This window comes from Moschus berezovskii, chromosome 9 (genome assembly GCF_049115385.1).
Source record: "Moschus berezovskii isolate FMDL1 chromosome 9, NW_MosBer_1.0, whole genome shotgun sequence".
Classification (NCBI taxonomy): domain Eukaryota; kingdom Metazoa; phylum Chordata; class Mammalia; order Artiodactyla; family Moschidae; genus Moschus; species Moschus berezovskii.
The window spans coordinates 49266258-49282788 of NC_142468.1; the positions used below are offsets into that span (position 1 = coordinate 49266258).

The following is a 16531-nucleotide window of genomic DNA, read 5'->3' on the forward strand; positions in this document are numbered from 1 at the left end:
AAGTTATGACCAACCTTGATAGTATATTAAAAAGCAGAGACATTACTTTGCCAACCAAGGTCCGTCTAGTCAAGGCAATGGTTTTTCCCGTGGTCATGTATGGATGTGAGAGTTGGACTGTGAAGAAGGCTGACCGCCGAAGAATCGATGCTTTTGAACTGTGGTGTTGGAGAAGACTCTTGAGAGTCCCTTATACTGCAAGGAGATCCAACCAGTCCATTCTAGAGGAGATCAATCCTGGATGTTCATTGGAGGGACTGATGCTAAAGCTGAAACTCCAATACTTTGGCCACCTCATGCGACGAGTTGACTCACTGGAAAAGACTCTGATGCTGGGAAAGGTTGGGGGCGGGAGGAGAAGGGGACGACGGAGAATGAGATGGCTGGATGGCATCACCGACTCTGTGGACATGAGTTTGAGTGAACTCCGGGAGTTGGTGATGGACAGGGAGGCCTGGCGTGCTGTGATTCATGGGGTCGCGGAGAGTCGGACACGACTGAGCAACTGAACTGAACTGAATACCTTGATCTGACACTTCTAGGCCCTAGACCTGCAAAAAGACAAATGTGTGTTGCTTTAAGTCATCCACTCTGTGGTGTTCTGTTAGGGAAACCCGAGCAGGTTACCACTATACAGCATAGCAAACTGAAACAGTGAGTCTTAGCACTGGCCCTGCTCACTGTTTTTAAAAGATTACTATGAGGAAAAAAACCTTGTTTTTGGTATATGTAAATCAAGTTTTAAGCTAATTTATGGTTTAAGCTAATAATGAGCTGCCTTTGTCATCATATTGCTTCATTTACTCTTAAGGGACCATAAAAATTCTTTTCTAAATGGAGTCTATATTGTACAGAGTAAAATTAGCTACATTTATCCACCAGAATAGAATTTTACTATGATTACAGAGTACTCAAACAATGTAGTCACATTAATTTATTCAAATATTTGAGCACCTACTATTTACTTGGCAATGGTTATGATAAGGATGAAAGAAAATGTAGTCTCAACTCTCAACAATACTCAGGGGAAGAGACAGACAAAATGAATAGTTTGTAGTATAGGGTACAGACTTTCATTGGTTCTATCACTTCAATGTAAACTACAGCTTCGTTGTTTATACATTAATGACCCTAAACTACCTTCACAAATACCAAAGTCAGGCTTTCATATGTCAGGAGATATTTATCAACTTCAAGGTACAGCATTGTGGTACTGCCTGGCAATCAATTGTTCAACTTTGTTATATTTACCAGTGAAGCAGTATGTGGGCTATTATTTATCAGTTCAATAAATATTTATTTGCTGCCACCAATTTTATACTATTTTGCTTGTATTTTTTTAAAATTCAGGAAAAGTTTGATAGTAGTGATAATATGATCAAGAAAAGGTGGAACTCATCAAGTATACTGAAAACAGGAATCTTTGGATGGCTACCACATGTTCAATTATTAAGTAAAAAACAAATATTAACCATTGGCAATATTTAAAAGTTAAGTAAAAGTGATAAAGAAGCAGAGAAGTCTTTGGAATTATGGATTGTTGATTATAAAAACAATACTAGTGATCCAAATGCAAAAGAACAATCATGAGTCCACAGAATTTTTGATGAGCTAATGCTTGTTATAGATTTCTTAGTCATTTCAAAATGAGAATTTAAGATGGGAAATTATTTGTAGAAATTAGAATAGGTAAACCTATAGAGACAGAAAGTAGATTACTGGTTGTCTAGGGTAAGAGGTTTGGACGAACAGGGAGTGACTGCTCATGGTGCAGGGTTTCTTTCTGGGGTGATGAAAATGTTCTAAAATTGACTGTGGTGATGGTTTTACAACCCTAAATATACTAAAAACCACTGAATTGTAAGCTTTTAATAGGCAAACTGTATGGCATGTGAATTATAGCTCAAAAAATATATTGCTGATTAAAGCTTTAACTTGAAAGCCTTAACAGTTAAAAGATATTATTGGTCAATATTCAGTGTTGAATCTATGTTTTTCTTGCTTTAAATAATAATGTCCATCAATTTCAAGATTAAAAAAAAAAGTAAAACACTTCCACCATAAAACCTTATAACTTTTGTTGCCCTGGAAATAGAACATTCTCCCTAAAACAGGTAACTCTATTGTTCAACCTTCATGCTTTCATACAGCTTTTCAGAAATAGCAGACAGCCTATGTAACACAGCAAGTCCTGTAACCAAAGTATAAACAAAGGTGAGAAAGTACAGTAGATGGAACAAATTATCACTGCATAGTTTACTACTCCAGTACTATTGCCTAGAAAATCCCATGGATGGAGGAGCCTGGTAGGCTGCAGTCCGTGGGGTCGCTAAGGGTTGGACACGACTGAGCAACTTCACTTTCACTTTCACACATTGGAGAAGGAAATGGCAACCCACGCCAGTGTTCTTGCCTGGAGAATCCCAGCGATGGGGGAGCCTGGTGGGCTTCTGTCTATGGGGTCACACAGAGTCGGACACGACTGAAGTGACTTAGCAGCAGCAGCAGTTTACTATTATATCTTTAATTAAAGGACCTTCCAATCAATCTGCAACTTACCTTCATCATGACATCTAGTGTATATTTTTGATCTTCCCTCCTTGCCACAGCTTTTGCTTCCATAGCTTCTTTTGCTCTTTCCTGTGCTTGTAGGATAGACTTCTCCCTTATTCTTTGCATCATCTCTTTGTCAACTAAAACATAAAGAATTTCACTAAATGAGAATCATGATGAATTTGTTTTACTTAGGAGAATTTGTTTTTCTTACATATTGATCTGGGATAAGATGGTTTTGGACCCAACTTCACATGGAGAAGAAGGAACATTTCTCAGTATTAAACTAGTCAAGAAGCTAATAAGAGTGACTGTAACAGTAATGAATTTGTAAAGAATAGATGCCTTTGTGCGCTGAGAAAGACACAGACACAGAGAGACAGAGAGGGAAGATATGAATACGAGAGAAGAGGAGCAATGGAGAGAGGGAACAAGAGAGGGGAATGAGGATGCGGAGAGGGGAGGGAGAGGAGGAGGAGAGGGCCACAAGACGGGGAGAGAGGGTGTGCAGTGAGAGGGATGCGAGAGGCAAAGGGGGCCGGAGAGGAGGGAAGAGAACACACTGGTACTCCTCTCTCTTCTACTAGCTTATAAACCTGATCACAATAAAGCATCACTATGAGGTCTCTTAGAAGAGAATATGAGTTGAGATGATCTGACATGATCAATCACCTTCAAAAACATAAACAGTTAGTTTTATGTATGAAGAGCACAGGGAAAGCTTTCGGAAAAATTATAAAGTCACATGACATGTTCCATACAAAACTTTACCATTCACAGTCATTTTTTATTCAGTGATTCAGTATTTTAGAAACTGCAGGCTGTGATCCATTATGGGGTAAATTATTTTAAGAGAATAAGGATGAAGGAAGGGATCCAGACTTTGAAGAAAAACAAAGGAGGGACAGGAAACTTGGGAGTGTGAAGGAAGAAGAGACAAGGAGGGCAGGAGTGGAGGGATGACTGCTGTTGCTGCTGCTGCTGCCAAGTCGCGTCAGTCGTGTCCGACTCTGTGCGACTCCATAGACGGCAGCCCACCAGGCTCCCCCGTCCCTGGGATTCTCCAGGCAAGAACACTGGAGTGGGTTGCCATTTCCTTCTCCAACGCATGAAAGTAAAAAGTGAAAGTGAAGTCGCTTAGTCTTGTCCGACTCTTAGCAACCCCGTGGACTGCAGCCCACCAGGCTTCTCCATCCATGGGATTTTCCAGGCAAGAGTACTGGAGTGGGGTGCCATTGCTTTTTAGTAAACCCTTATACTAACCCTTCATATTGTTTTAAAATATATGAAAATAATACATAAAGAAAATTAGTTACAAAGTGTTATATTAAAATACTTACAAAATATTAAGTGTTATAACACAAAACATTAAATTTGTGATATACAAATATCTGCTTATTAATGCATTAAATAATATATAGCAAAATGTCTAATATATAATTTCAAAGTAGTGCATCTAAAAGACAAAGGTACCTGATATGAACATGTTGTGATTTTTATTGATACTACTTCTGATTGTTGTCTACATTCATAATTGAAGGGAATATCAAATTTCAGTTAAAAATGAGTAAAGAGTATGGAATTTTTACCCATCCAAGATCCTGGCTGGAAATCAGGACTGGAATGAGGTTTGAAGCCTCTCCCCAACCATCCACAAATTTTAGTAACAGGGTGGCAGAGAGCTGGACCAGTTTCAGGGGCAGAAATAATTCTTTAAATATCAAGTTTCCAAATTAAATGCTCCTTATCTAAAAGAAATGAAAAATGGATCAAGAAGGAACTTCAGAAAAAACTGGAGCAGTATTTTGTGAATAATGAGGGAGGCAGGCTTGGAGTAGATATTGGGGTTTCATAATACTACATGTGGAAAAAAAGACTGTTAAAACAGTTTCACTGAATTGCATGTAAAACAGAGTTTGAAAATAAAAATTAAGGTTAACAAATTTTAAAAAAACTGAGTTTGACTTCTAAAAGATTCTCAAACTTGGTTTCTGAAGTAAAGTCAATGTTCATTACTTGTTATGTAAGTTAGTTTTAAGACTGTTTTGATTCATCTAATTGGCAATTATGGTCAAACCCAATCTGCTGCCTGATTTCTTATAGCACATAGGCTAAGAATTATTTTTAAAGTTTTTAAATAGTTGAAAAAACAAAAATAATAGTAATTTTTAATGACATAAGTGGCTCAAACTGTAAAAAGTTTGCCTGTGATGTAGAAGACCTGTGCCGGGAGGATCCCCTGGAGAAGGAAATGGCAACTCACTCCAATATTCCTGCCTGAGAAATCCCATGAACAGAGTAGCCAGACAGGCTACAACCCATGGGGTCCCAAAGAGCTGGACATGACTGAGTGACTAACAGTTTCACTTTTTCACTTTTAAAAATTAGAATAAATTGGAATTTCAGTGTCAATAAATATATATTGTCTATGGCTGCTTTTGCATAACAATGATATAGCTGAGTAACTGTAGCACAGACCACACAGCCCACAAAATCCAAAATATTAAATGGTCCTTTACCGATAAAGTTTGCTAACACTTGGCTTAAATGGTCAAAATTTGGAATAGCTGACCATGTAACTATGAAAAAGAAGAATCAAGCAGCTGTGCAATGAAAGTAGATATGTAAATCAGAGAGGATTGTTAGAAAACAAAATTCCCTTCCCATTCCTGCATAAGGAGCCAACCAGGTTAAAGAGAGAATATGATATAGAAGAAAGTGTTTCAAGTCAGAAACAGGAAAAAGCAACAGGTTTACTGATATGACTCTTCTTTATACCTAAAAAGCTGGTGTACAAAATGTTACCTGCAACACATATGGAGAAGGTAATGGCAACCCACTACAGTACTCTTGCCTGGAAAATCCCATGGATGGAGGAGCCTGGTAAGCTGCAGTCCATGGGGTCGCTAGGAGTTGGACACGACTGAGTGACTTCACTTTGAATTTTCACTTTCATGCATTGGAGAAGGAAATGGCAACCCATTCCAGTATTCTTGCCTGGAGAATCTCAGGGACGGGGGAGCCTGGTGGGCTGCTGTCTATGGGGTCGCACAGAGTCAGACAGGACTGAAGCGACTTGGCAGCAGCACCAGCAACACATATGCACATACATACAAACATTTAATTCAGTGGTTCTCAAACCTGGCCAGTCATCAGAACCACCCAGGTAGTTCTCAACCCCTAATCTGTTTATTTTTGGGCATCCTGGGTGGCTCAGCAGTAAAGAATAAGACTGCAGCACAGGAGCCACAGGAGACACAAGTTCAATCCCTGGGCCAGGAAGATCCCCTGGAAGAGGGCATGGCAATCCACTCCAGTATTCTTGCCTGGAGAATCCCATGGACAGAAGAACCTGGTGGGCTATAGGACATGGGGCTGCAAAAAGTCGGACATGACTGAGGCAACTTAGCATGTATGTGATCTGTTTAAGTTATAATAGATGATGATTCTGGTCTCATCTAACTTCAAAATTAAGATTATCAACATCAAAAGAAATAAATCAAAGTATTTACATTTAATTTTAGGTGAGAAGTCAGAACATCCTGTGTGTGTTTCATGACATATTTTCAGACATCATCTCAGACTTAAAGAAGCAAAAAGTAAGGCAGGGGTTCAGTTCAGTTCAGTTCAGTTGCTCAGTCATGTCCAACTCTTTGCAGCCCCATGAATCACAACACGCCAGGCTTCCCTGTCCATCACCAACTCCCAGAGTTTACCCAAACTCATGTGCATCGAGTCAGTGATGCCATCCAGCCATCTCATCCTCTGTCGTCACCCTCTCCTTCTGCCCCCACCCTCTCCTTCTGCCCCCAATCCCTCCCAGCATCAGGGTCTTTTCCGATGAGTCAACTCTTCACATGAGGTGGCCAAAGTATTGGAGTTTCAGCTTTACCTAGTACTGCTGCTGCTGCTAAGTCACTTCAGTCGTGTCCGACTCTGTGCGACCCCGTAGACGGCAGCCCACCAGGCTCCCCCGTCCCTGGGATTCTCCAGGCAAGAACAATGGAGTGGGTTGCCATCTCCTTCTCCAAAGCATGAAAGTGAAAAGTGAAAGTGAAGTCACTCAGTCGTGTCCAACTCTTAGCGACCCCATGGACTGCAGCCCACCAGGCTCCTCCGTCCATGGGATTTTCCAGGCAAGAGTACTTGAGTGGGGTGCCATTGCCTTCTCTGTACCTAGTACTAAGAACTAAAAAATTTAATTCCACTGCAAGATATAAAGAAAACTTAACATAAAGAATGGCTGCAATTTCCCCATTCTCAATAGTTCCAACTCAAGGCTTAAAGCCAAAGACCTAAGAGAAATTTCAGACAGTAGACAGAAAACACAAGAAAACATGATAACTTTATCAGAGAGGAAGATAATAAGAGCTAAAGCAGTAGAGGGCAATTAATGACCACAAAGCTGATCTTGGCAGAAGAACAGAATACAGATTAAGAGTACAGACAACAGGAGATCTCAACTTGGGACTGTACATTTTAATCTCTAAAAACCATTTTAACAATTTAGGCCACCTCATGCGAAGAGTTGACTCACTGGAAAAGACTCTGATGCTGGGAGGGATTGGGGGAAGGAGGAGAAGGGGACGACAGAGAATGAGATGGCTGAATGGCATCATCAACTCGATGGAGATGAGTTTGAGTGAACTCCGGGAGTTGGTGATGGACAGGGAGGCCTGGCGTGCTGTGATTTATGGGGTTGCAAAGAGTGGGATACGACTGAGCTGAACTGAACCAGAAACTGATTTTATCTGTCTAGGGGAAGATTCAGACATCTGTATTCTGTAAAAGTTCTGTTGCTGTTCAGTCAAAAGTCACATCCAACTCGTTGCAAACCCATGGACTGCAAGCACACCAGGCTTCCCTGTCCTTCACTATCTTCTGTAGTATATATCTTCAAATCTGTAGCCACTGTTGAGTGTGACCTTTGGCAATTACTCAACCTTTCTGCACCTCAGTAGCCTCACCTTAATAGAAAAAAAAAAATGGCAGGGGTGGTGGAGTACCTAAGTGATAGACTATTACAAGGATGAATAGATGAACTAAAGCCTAATACAAAATGAGTGCTCATAAAGGCCACACCAGGAGGCCATATCCTCTGAAGATAGAAGCTCACATCGTTTAAGAGCTATTATTAACAGACTCTAATTTTTTAGAAATTCGATTACTCAGTAATTAGGTTATTAGGTTATTTAAGAGGCAGCTGAAGCACTACCTCATTTAAGTCACACTCGTGCTTTGTTTTCCTAGAAGAGCAACATAATTATTTCAAAAGATAGATTTTTGAATGGTATAAAGCTTAAAAAGCACAACCAGTTTAACATCTTTTAGTAAAGAACTTACCACCTGACAGAGAAAGGGTCTCCCACATGGCTGCTTCTTTTTTGTGCAGGGTGAAAACAATAGTGTTATTCCCAATCTTAGCTTTGCTGCTCTCATCGTCTATAGGAGCATAGAGAAACACCTCGAATAAAAACGGAGGGCAGTTCACCTATTCAGATGGGGGGAAACGGAAGTTAATTTGGCTACACAAAATGAAAGACTCACCCCTTAAGAAATAAGTGATGGAGGCTAAAATCATTTTCTTAAATTCTTGCTATAAATTTATTCCCAGGTCACGATAAAAGTAGCAAGGCATACGGAAACCATGGATAAAAGGAAGCCATAGATAAAATCATCCCTGACCCGATGACATCTATCTTCAGACGAGGTGTCACCTGTATGAGATTCGTATCTTATTTTGTTTGTTTTGTTTTATTTTTAATAGGACTAATATTTTAGGATGCTTATCTGCAAGGACGCGCCTCTTGCGCGTCCACAGCCATGCCCTCGCAGACGCCTCAGACCACACCCCCGGGGCCAGCCGGCACGACTTGCGTTCCTACCTTCAGATAATTTTCGGTGCAGAACACGTCCGCGTCTCGGACGCTGACGCCTCGGAGGGGCACAGAGATGAAGACCGCAGTGTTCGTCTGCTGCCAGCTGTAATTGCTAACCTGCAGCGGCATCCTGGGGCGCAGCCAGCGCGAGTGAGGCAGCCTCACGCCCGCTCGGTTGCTAGGGAAGCCGGGGTTACCACACACCAGCCCTTCCGGGTCAGGAGGGCCGGGGCACCCAGCGTTCCCAGCCTGCCCCGGGCGCGCCCCTGCGGCCGCCCTGCGGACTCCCCTCGCGACTGCCTGGGCCAGCTTGTGGGGGCGTTCCCGCTAGTTGGGGTCTTATCCCTTCGGGAATCTGCGAAGCAGCAGGCTCAGTTCCGCTTAAGCAAGAAAGAAGCTTCACGCCTGAAAATGCAAAAAAGGGACGTAGGAAAGCGTCACCCGCGAGAAGCAGGTGCGACGCCCACGCGCCGTGGCAGCCTGGCCTTTTGTTTGTTGTGACGGAAGCTGTAGAAGTTAGCACCATTTGGTGTTCTTGTTCGGGGAATTTCCTGCTCATATAGACGTTCTGGCCTAGAAGCTTGCCTGTCCCGTTATAGTCGTTCAAATCCTGTCAGTCGGAAGCCACTCACAGGCGTGTAGATAGGGTTCGCTCCTCGGTTTGAGAACTGATGACCGTATGACTCACCTGAAGAACGCTTGGCAGCAACTCAACTGTAGGATAAGTTAAATTGACACGGATATGTTTTATAGTTGCTTGGGGAGACTTGTAACTTTCGCACTGAAAGGAAACTTGAAGACCATGTTAGTCTTCCTACATGCTGTGTTTAAGGAATCTGAGATCCATATACCCAACCCTGTTGTCACTTGGATTAGTGTGGCTGCACTGTGATTAAGATCCTGATGCCGTAGCTCCCAATGTTCTTTGTTTGGGATGCTTTTTGGAGACACTAAAAATTACCAGAGTTTGATTTTTTTTTAGTAACATGAAAGCTAAACACCTACAAACTATTTGCCACCTAGGGATAGGGATTTTTAACATTTTATTTTGGAAGTCATTAATACAAATTTAAAAGCTACTGAAAAAAAATCCTTGAGGAAAGTTAAGGAACAACAGACTTGGGAGGGAAAAATATCATCTTTTACCCCCCAAACAGGCCACCCCTCAGTACAATTCATCGTCTCAAGATATCCTAACTTTGAATACTGGGACAATGTTAGACTTTTTGTCTCTTGTCCTTCCAAGCAGAGAAACCTAAAAATCAATCCTATAGATTCTTTTCATGTTGCTTTTAGCATTTTTCCGTCTTGTGCTCAATGCCTACTTTCACCATTTTGTTTCAAACTCTCTGTGTCTTCTAAAGACAGTTTATGTATTCCAAAATTTTAAAGTGTAGATTCTGCCACTATAGAGAAACACAAGTGATATATTTATGGTAAATTAAAAGCATACTTTGAGCTGTTTGCGAGTTTCAGGGAAATTCATTAACAATCACTTCGTTAAGCACATACAAACTTGTGTGATGAAATTGTTCTATCAGTCTTATGAAACTTTTTGCACTCTGAATATCTTTTTTAAAAAACTTGATCAGTTTTATTACTGAATCATTACACCAGCTGATATCAATTTAAAACACCATTAATCTTTATACTTCAAGATTTAGGTACTTCCCTAAAAAGTGTTTCACAAGCCTTGAAACTAATTCAGTCTTAAAAGTGTTCCTTATCTGTGTTCCTTAACAGATTTAAAAAACAAACATATCTTAATCTAACCCAAGTATAGATGGAAACTTGATATATGGCAAAAGTGTGCACATAAATGAGGAAAAGCAAAGAAAGGAATGACTATTGAATACACTGGTGTTAGAAATTGTAACCATATGGGGGAAAAATGAGATTGGATTGCTACATGCATATGGTGTCACACACAAAAATGAATTTCAGATGAAGATATATAAATTAAAAACTTATATGTATTTTTATATACACATACATGTGTGTATGTATGATCTTGTCACACTTAAGCTTTTCTTAAGTATGATATCAAAAAGCACTTATGTTAAAGAAAAAAGATTGAAAACCTGAACTAAGATTAAGAACTTGTATTCACCAGCAGGCACAATGAAGAATGACAGGATATATATTTTTCAATATATATTGGACATCTGTAGTTGAATAACTTGTGTTTTATTCAGTCAATGAGCAAGGAAGGACACGTACCACACTAAGTGTCTCAGTAAGGGGGGTCAGAACTAGGGGGAAAGTCAAAGGGAGGGAGGATTTCCTCTAGATTGGGTCCTTTCATAAAGAGAGGGTAACTGTGATTGAATAAAGAAGTAACTGTCCATAGCGGCTTCCTAGCAAAAACCTGAAAACAAGCCAAATATCCGTAGGTATATTCATACAAAAGAATATCACATAACAATAAAAATTAATTATAACTTTATACTGGGTGGATGAGTGGAAAAAAAGCAAAGACCCTTAAGGAATAATGCCATTTTTATAAAACTTTAATGAAAAGCAAATCTGTTGGTTAAGGATTCCTGTATATGTGGTAAAACTATAAAGGAAAGCTAAGATATCAGAAAGGAAAACAGTTAACTCCTAGGTGGAACTCTTGCAAGTGACACTCTGTGGTAGCCAAAAGAGCTGATTTCTGCATAGACATACTGCATGAATAAAGACAAAGTTGCTCAAAGCATGGTCCCCTGACAACAATGTCAGCATCATCTGGGGACTTGCTAGAAATACAAATTCCCAGATCCCACTGAAGACCTGCTGAACCAGAAAATCTGGAACTGTGCCCCAGCAATCTGTGTTCTAACAGAACCTCCAGGTAATTCTGATACACACCAAAGACTGAACCACAAGGGTAAGAGATAGCTTTTAATAGGGGAAAGGAGAAACCCACAAAGCCAAGAAAATAACAAAACAACACAGGTTCCCCCGTTCTCCCCTCATCCCAAGGAGAAGCATATAGGACCCAAAGCAATATGCTCGATCTGCAATATAGCTCTGCGTTAGAGGAATTCCATCCCCTTGCTGTCCTCCCTTTCTTAAGAAAGGAGAACATATAAGGTTAAAGCTTAAATATATGTATGTTTATATACACATACATGCGCATGTGTGTGATCTTGTCATCCTTAAGTTTTTCTGTAAGGGCAAACATGAAGGGGAACCTTTTCAGGAGGGAAACTAGTGGGACCCAGGCAATTGGTGGTTTAGGTGCAAACTATAAGAATTATCTGAGAAAGCCAGCTACCCAGTATCTGGAGACCTTGATTCACACAGAAAGATTAAGTTGGAAAAAAAAAATTACTAGCACTGGCAAAAAGAGCTCAGGTGCAGCTCCTCCCACTGGAAGACAGGAGGATATTGGCTGGTTCCCTAGAAAAATTGAGAGAACACCTCAAATTATTTTTTATTTTGTTCATTATAACAAAGTATGGCATTAGAGAGCATCAAAAAAATTGCCAAGTTTTTTTCCCCCTCTGTCTCTAGTTTTGGAGATGGATTTGCTTTATTCATCTTTTGATTCATAATGTACATGTACAAATCTCTATATTATTTTGTATGTAACAAATATTAGAAAAAGTAAAAATTTAAAAACAAGTTCTATAATAGAGGCATGTCCTTATTTTCTGCTTACATATTGTCAGGCTTTTAGGGAGTGCAAATGTACATTACAAAGCAAAAATTAAATCTGATTTATTATTCTTCACCTAAAATTAATTAACCATAATTTATTCTTTGATCATCAAACTCAAATTTGGCCATAAGGAAAGGTTGATTTATGATTTTTTTTAACACCACCTCGGAACTTTTTTAAAAAACCTTCTGAAAAGCCTTTATTCTTGCAACAAAATGATTTAGACCCACTTGGAATTTTTTTCTTTTACTCTAGGAAATGGAATCAGTCATTCTCCAAGAAACTTTAGTTCTTTTTAATGCAGAATAGCTTTCAAGTCAGTATCTCAGCACTAAGTTTTAAATGCATTCATTATTTTACTATTTTAAATTTGGGCTTTAGGAAAAGACAATGTGATTTACAGCTAGACAAGAATATATAGGTAGAGCTCATGTAGAGAGTGTGAAGTGTCCATTTATCCTTTTTATTTTTGGCCGAAATATCTTAGGTTGATATTTACAGAGTGCAGATCTTAATGATTTTTCCTACTAGACTTGTTTTAGCATATCAGTTTTTTAAAAAGAATTTTAAGTGCTTCTAGTTCCTGATCTGGCATTATGGAGCTTGGAAGTCACCACTCCATCCCAACAAGAAAAAGACGGAAGAAAATGAAAGATCAACAACTCTTCTTAACTGCACAAGACAAGTGAGGTCACAGGGCAAGCCACTGTCCCCCAAATGGGAGAGATTGTATTTATAGTGAATCACAACCAATCAAAGCAGAAACGTCCATGGGAACTAGTGCCAAGGCAGGAAAACCTGAATGTAGTTAACAAATTGCTCGAGGCTCACTGTGGGCACATCTGAGAGACAAAAGCTCCAGGGGGACTCAGCCCCCAATATTTTTGTGAGTTTTACTTTCTGAAATTCCACCAGTTTCTCACAGTGAATATTTACACAAAAATATCCTCACACTCTCATCAGGGGGATGGGAAATGAATGATTCTGAAATATGCCAGAGCATTTATTTGTTCTTAGTAAGACCTTACCTTGGAAGAAATTAACCAGAGCTTAAACTGCTAAGAGTTTTATCAGAGTTTGACTAGAAAAAATTTATAGCATTAAATGCATATATCATTTTGTATTGTAGCATGTATATTATCATAAGTGACCAGTCTAGGTTCGATGCATAAATTTTCCTCTGTTCATTTCTTTGCATTTGTGCTTTTTTAATAAAATTCTTTTTTAGATATAAAAAAAAATAAATAAATAAAAAAAATAAATGCATATATCAGAGAAAGATCTAAAAATCAATCAGTGTCTACCTTAGGCAGCTAGAAAAATAAAAGGAAAATAAATCCAACATAAGTTTTTTAAAAGGAGAAATAATTTAAAATTAAAGCATAAATCAATAAAATTAAAACTAGGAAATCAGTAGAGAAAATCAATAAATCTGGTTTTATGAGAATAAAATCACCAAGCCTCTAGCCAGGCTACATAAGGGAAAAAAAGCAGGGGAGTTAGGGGGGTGGAGAGGACACAAATAACTAATATGAGAAATGAAAGAGGGGATATCACTGCAGATACCATGAATATGAAAAGTACTATGAACAACCAGTCCATTCTAAAGGAGATCAGTCCTGGGTGTTCACTGGAAGGACTGATGCTGAAGCTGAAACTCCAATACTTTGGCCACCTCATGCAAAGAGTTGACTCACTGGAAAAGACTCTGATGCTGGGAGATATTGGGGGCAGGAGGAGAAGGGGACGACAGAGAATGAGGTGGCTGGATGGCATCACCGACTCAATGGACAAGAGTTTGAGTCAACTCCAGGAGTTGGTGATGGACAGGGAGGCCTGGCGTGCTGTGATTCATGGGGTCACAAAGAGTCAGACACGACTGAGCGACTGAACTGAACTGAACTGATGAACAACTCTGTGCCTACAAATTTGATAACCTAGACAAAATGGGCCAACTTCCTGAAGGACATGATCTGCCAAAACTCACGCAAAAAGAAATAGACAACCTGAATAGGCCTATATCTATTAAAGAAATTGAATCAATAATCAATAACTTCCCAAAAGAGAGAGCTCCAGACCCTGATGGGGGTCACTGGTGAATTCTACCAAACATTAAGGAAGAAACTATACCAATTATCTATAGTTTCTTTCAGAAGACAGAGGCAGAGGATATACTTCCTAACTCATTCTAGAAAGCCAGACATACCAGCACCTAGAAATCTCCAAGACAGGCCAGCCTTGTGCCGAGTCTTGAAGTCAGGTATTGTCAGTCCTCTAACTTTCTTCTTCTCCTTCAGTAATGTGTTGACTATTCCGGGTATTTTGCCTCTCCATATAAACTGTAGAATCAATTTGTCAATATCTACAAAATAACTTGCTAGAGTTTTGATTGTGATTGCATTTAATTGATAGATGAAGTTTGAAGAACTTCAATGCAGTGTGGTATTGGTGGAAGGACAGGCAGATAGATCAGTGGAACAGAATAGAGAGCCTAGAAATATACCCACAGGAATATAGTCAACTGATCTTCAACAAAGGTTCAAAGGCAATATGATGGACAAAAAACAGTCTTTTCAACAAATGGAACAACTGGACACCCACATGCAAAAAAGTAAATCTAGGCATAGTGTTTCTAACCTTCACAAAGTGTATTCAAATTAGATCACAGACCTAAAATTAAAATGTAAGCTTATAAAACTCCTAGAAGATAACACAAGAGAAAATCTAGATGACCTCTGACTTGGTGATAAATTTTAGGTACAACACCAAAGGCATGATTCGTGAAAGAAAACTGGTAAGCTGCACTACATTAAAGTAAGTTTTTTTCTGTTCTATGAGTGACACTATCAAGAGAATGAAAAGACAAGACACAGAATGGGAGAAAAATATTTGCAAAGGATATATATAATAAAGGAGTTACCCAAAATACGTAAGAATTCTTAAGAAAACAAACAACCTGATTAAAAGATGAGCCAAACCTTAACAGACACCTCACCAAAGAAGATACACAGATGATAAATAAGAATATGAAAAGATGTTCCACATCATCTGTCATAAGGGAAATGCAAATTAGAGCAATGACATACCACTACTAAACACATATTATAATGGCCAAAATCCACAACAGTGACAACACCAAATGCTGACAAGGAAGTGGAACAGGAACTTTCATTCATTGCTGGTGGAAATGCAAAAAATTGAGACAGTTTAGTGGTTTCTTACAAAGTGAAACATACTCTATTTGCTCTAGCACCTCACCTTTCCAGGCTCAGCATTCCCTTTTTTATTTCTTCTTAGCACTTATTCTCTAATTCACTTTTAGTTTATTTTCTTTCTCTATAGAATAAAAATTTCATGAGTTTTGTCTGGTTGATTTACGGCATGCACTGTGATGTTCTTAGCAGTTAGAACAGTGACTGACATAACACTCATTATTAAATGCTGAATGAATATCTATATATTGGATTTCATAATTTTTGTTTTTTATTCTTTATCTTTCAGGATCCTGAATTGTACTTCTCTTAAAGTCTTTTTCAGGCTGTGCTGTCATTTTCATCTTGAGTGGATCGAAATTTTAAAAGATGTTTGTTGGCTATTTTTATCATTAGTTTTCTTCATGTTTTGAAATTTTGATTTACAGTGGGTTTTTTTTTTTCCATTCTTTTTACTTTTGTTTCTTTCTTCTAGGTTCTTCCTTTCTTTTCTGGCAGTTTTAAGTGGCTTCTAACCTGTGTCCTAGGAACTCCAATTCAGCCAAGTTTTACATCAATTTACTGTTTCAATTTGGTGATACTGTACACAAGTTACCAACTAAGAAAATTACAAAACTGTGTATAGGCCTATAAGCTAGAGTCCCAGGTATCAGCTGGAGCCAAGTTTGCTTTTTAACCTTTTTCACATGGGAGGCGGCAGCACAAGTAATCCCAGCTCCCACCAGGCTTAAAGCGATTATTCCTGTTCTATTGACCATTAAAAAAAAAAAAAAATCAGTTTCACCAACTTCACCAAATTGAGGCTTATCAATTTTATTCACCTTTTAAATACACTTTTATCTTTTAAGATAAAGATTACCCATTTAAATAAATCTTTTAAATATTAAAATCTTTTACATGTTTTAAATAGCCAATTTGTGGTCCTATTATTCCTCTCTAGTGCTTGTTTTCTATTCTTTTTCCTACTATCTTATTATTTCCTTCCTCTGCTTTCCTTATGATTTTTGTTACTTAGGATTTTATTCCTTAGGATTATTTATTTCTTATGCTCTTGAGATCAACGCTTAGCTCATTATATTTTGGGCTGAAAAATTATCTAAAGCTATACATTTCCCCTTAAGTACTGCGTTACTGCATCTCAAGTTTCGAATGTAGTCGCACTTAGACCTCATTACCCTGCCAGATTAGAGTTTTTGACAGATTTCTGCCTTGGGCTCAGAGTCATGCAGGATGCTGCT

At 38.9% G+C, this 16531-nt stretch overlaps 1 protein-coding gene across 2 annotated transcripts in view; it reads right to left on the reverse strand.

The window, feature by feature from the left end:
* Positions 1–9960, reverse strand: part of DNAAF4 (dynein axonemal assembly factor 4) — a 79684-nt gene extending 69724 nt beyond the window's left edge. Inside the window, exons 1-3 of one of the 2 annotated variants that reach the window (XM_088839630.1) lie at positions 8439–9960; positions 7897–8044; positions 2560–2693 (exon numbers count right to left, since the gene is read on the reverse strand). In XM_088839630.1, coding sequence (XP_088695756.1) covers positions 2560–2693; positions 7897–8044; positions 8439–8561 — 405 coding nt within the window. In that variant the 5' untranslated portion in view covers positions 8562–9960. The remainder of the gene's footprint in view (positions 1–2559; positions 2694–7896; positions 8045–8438) is intronic. The other variant, XM_055436790.2, reaches the window with a different exon arrangement.
* Between the last annotated feature and the right edge of the window lie 6571 nt (positions 9961–16531).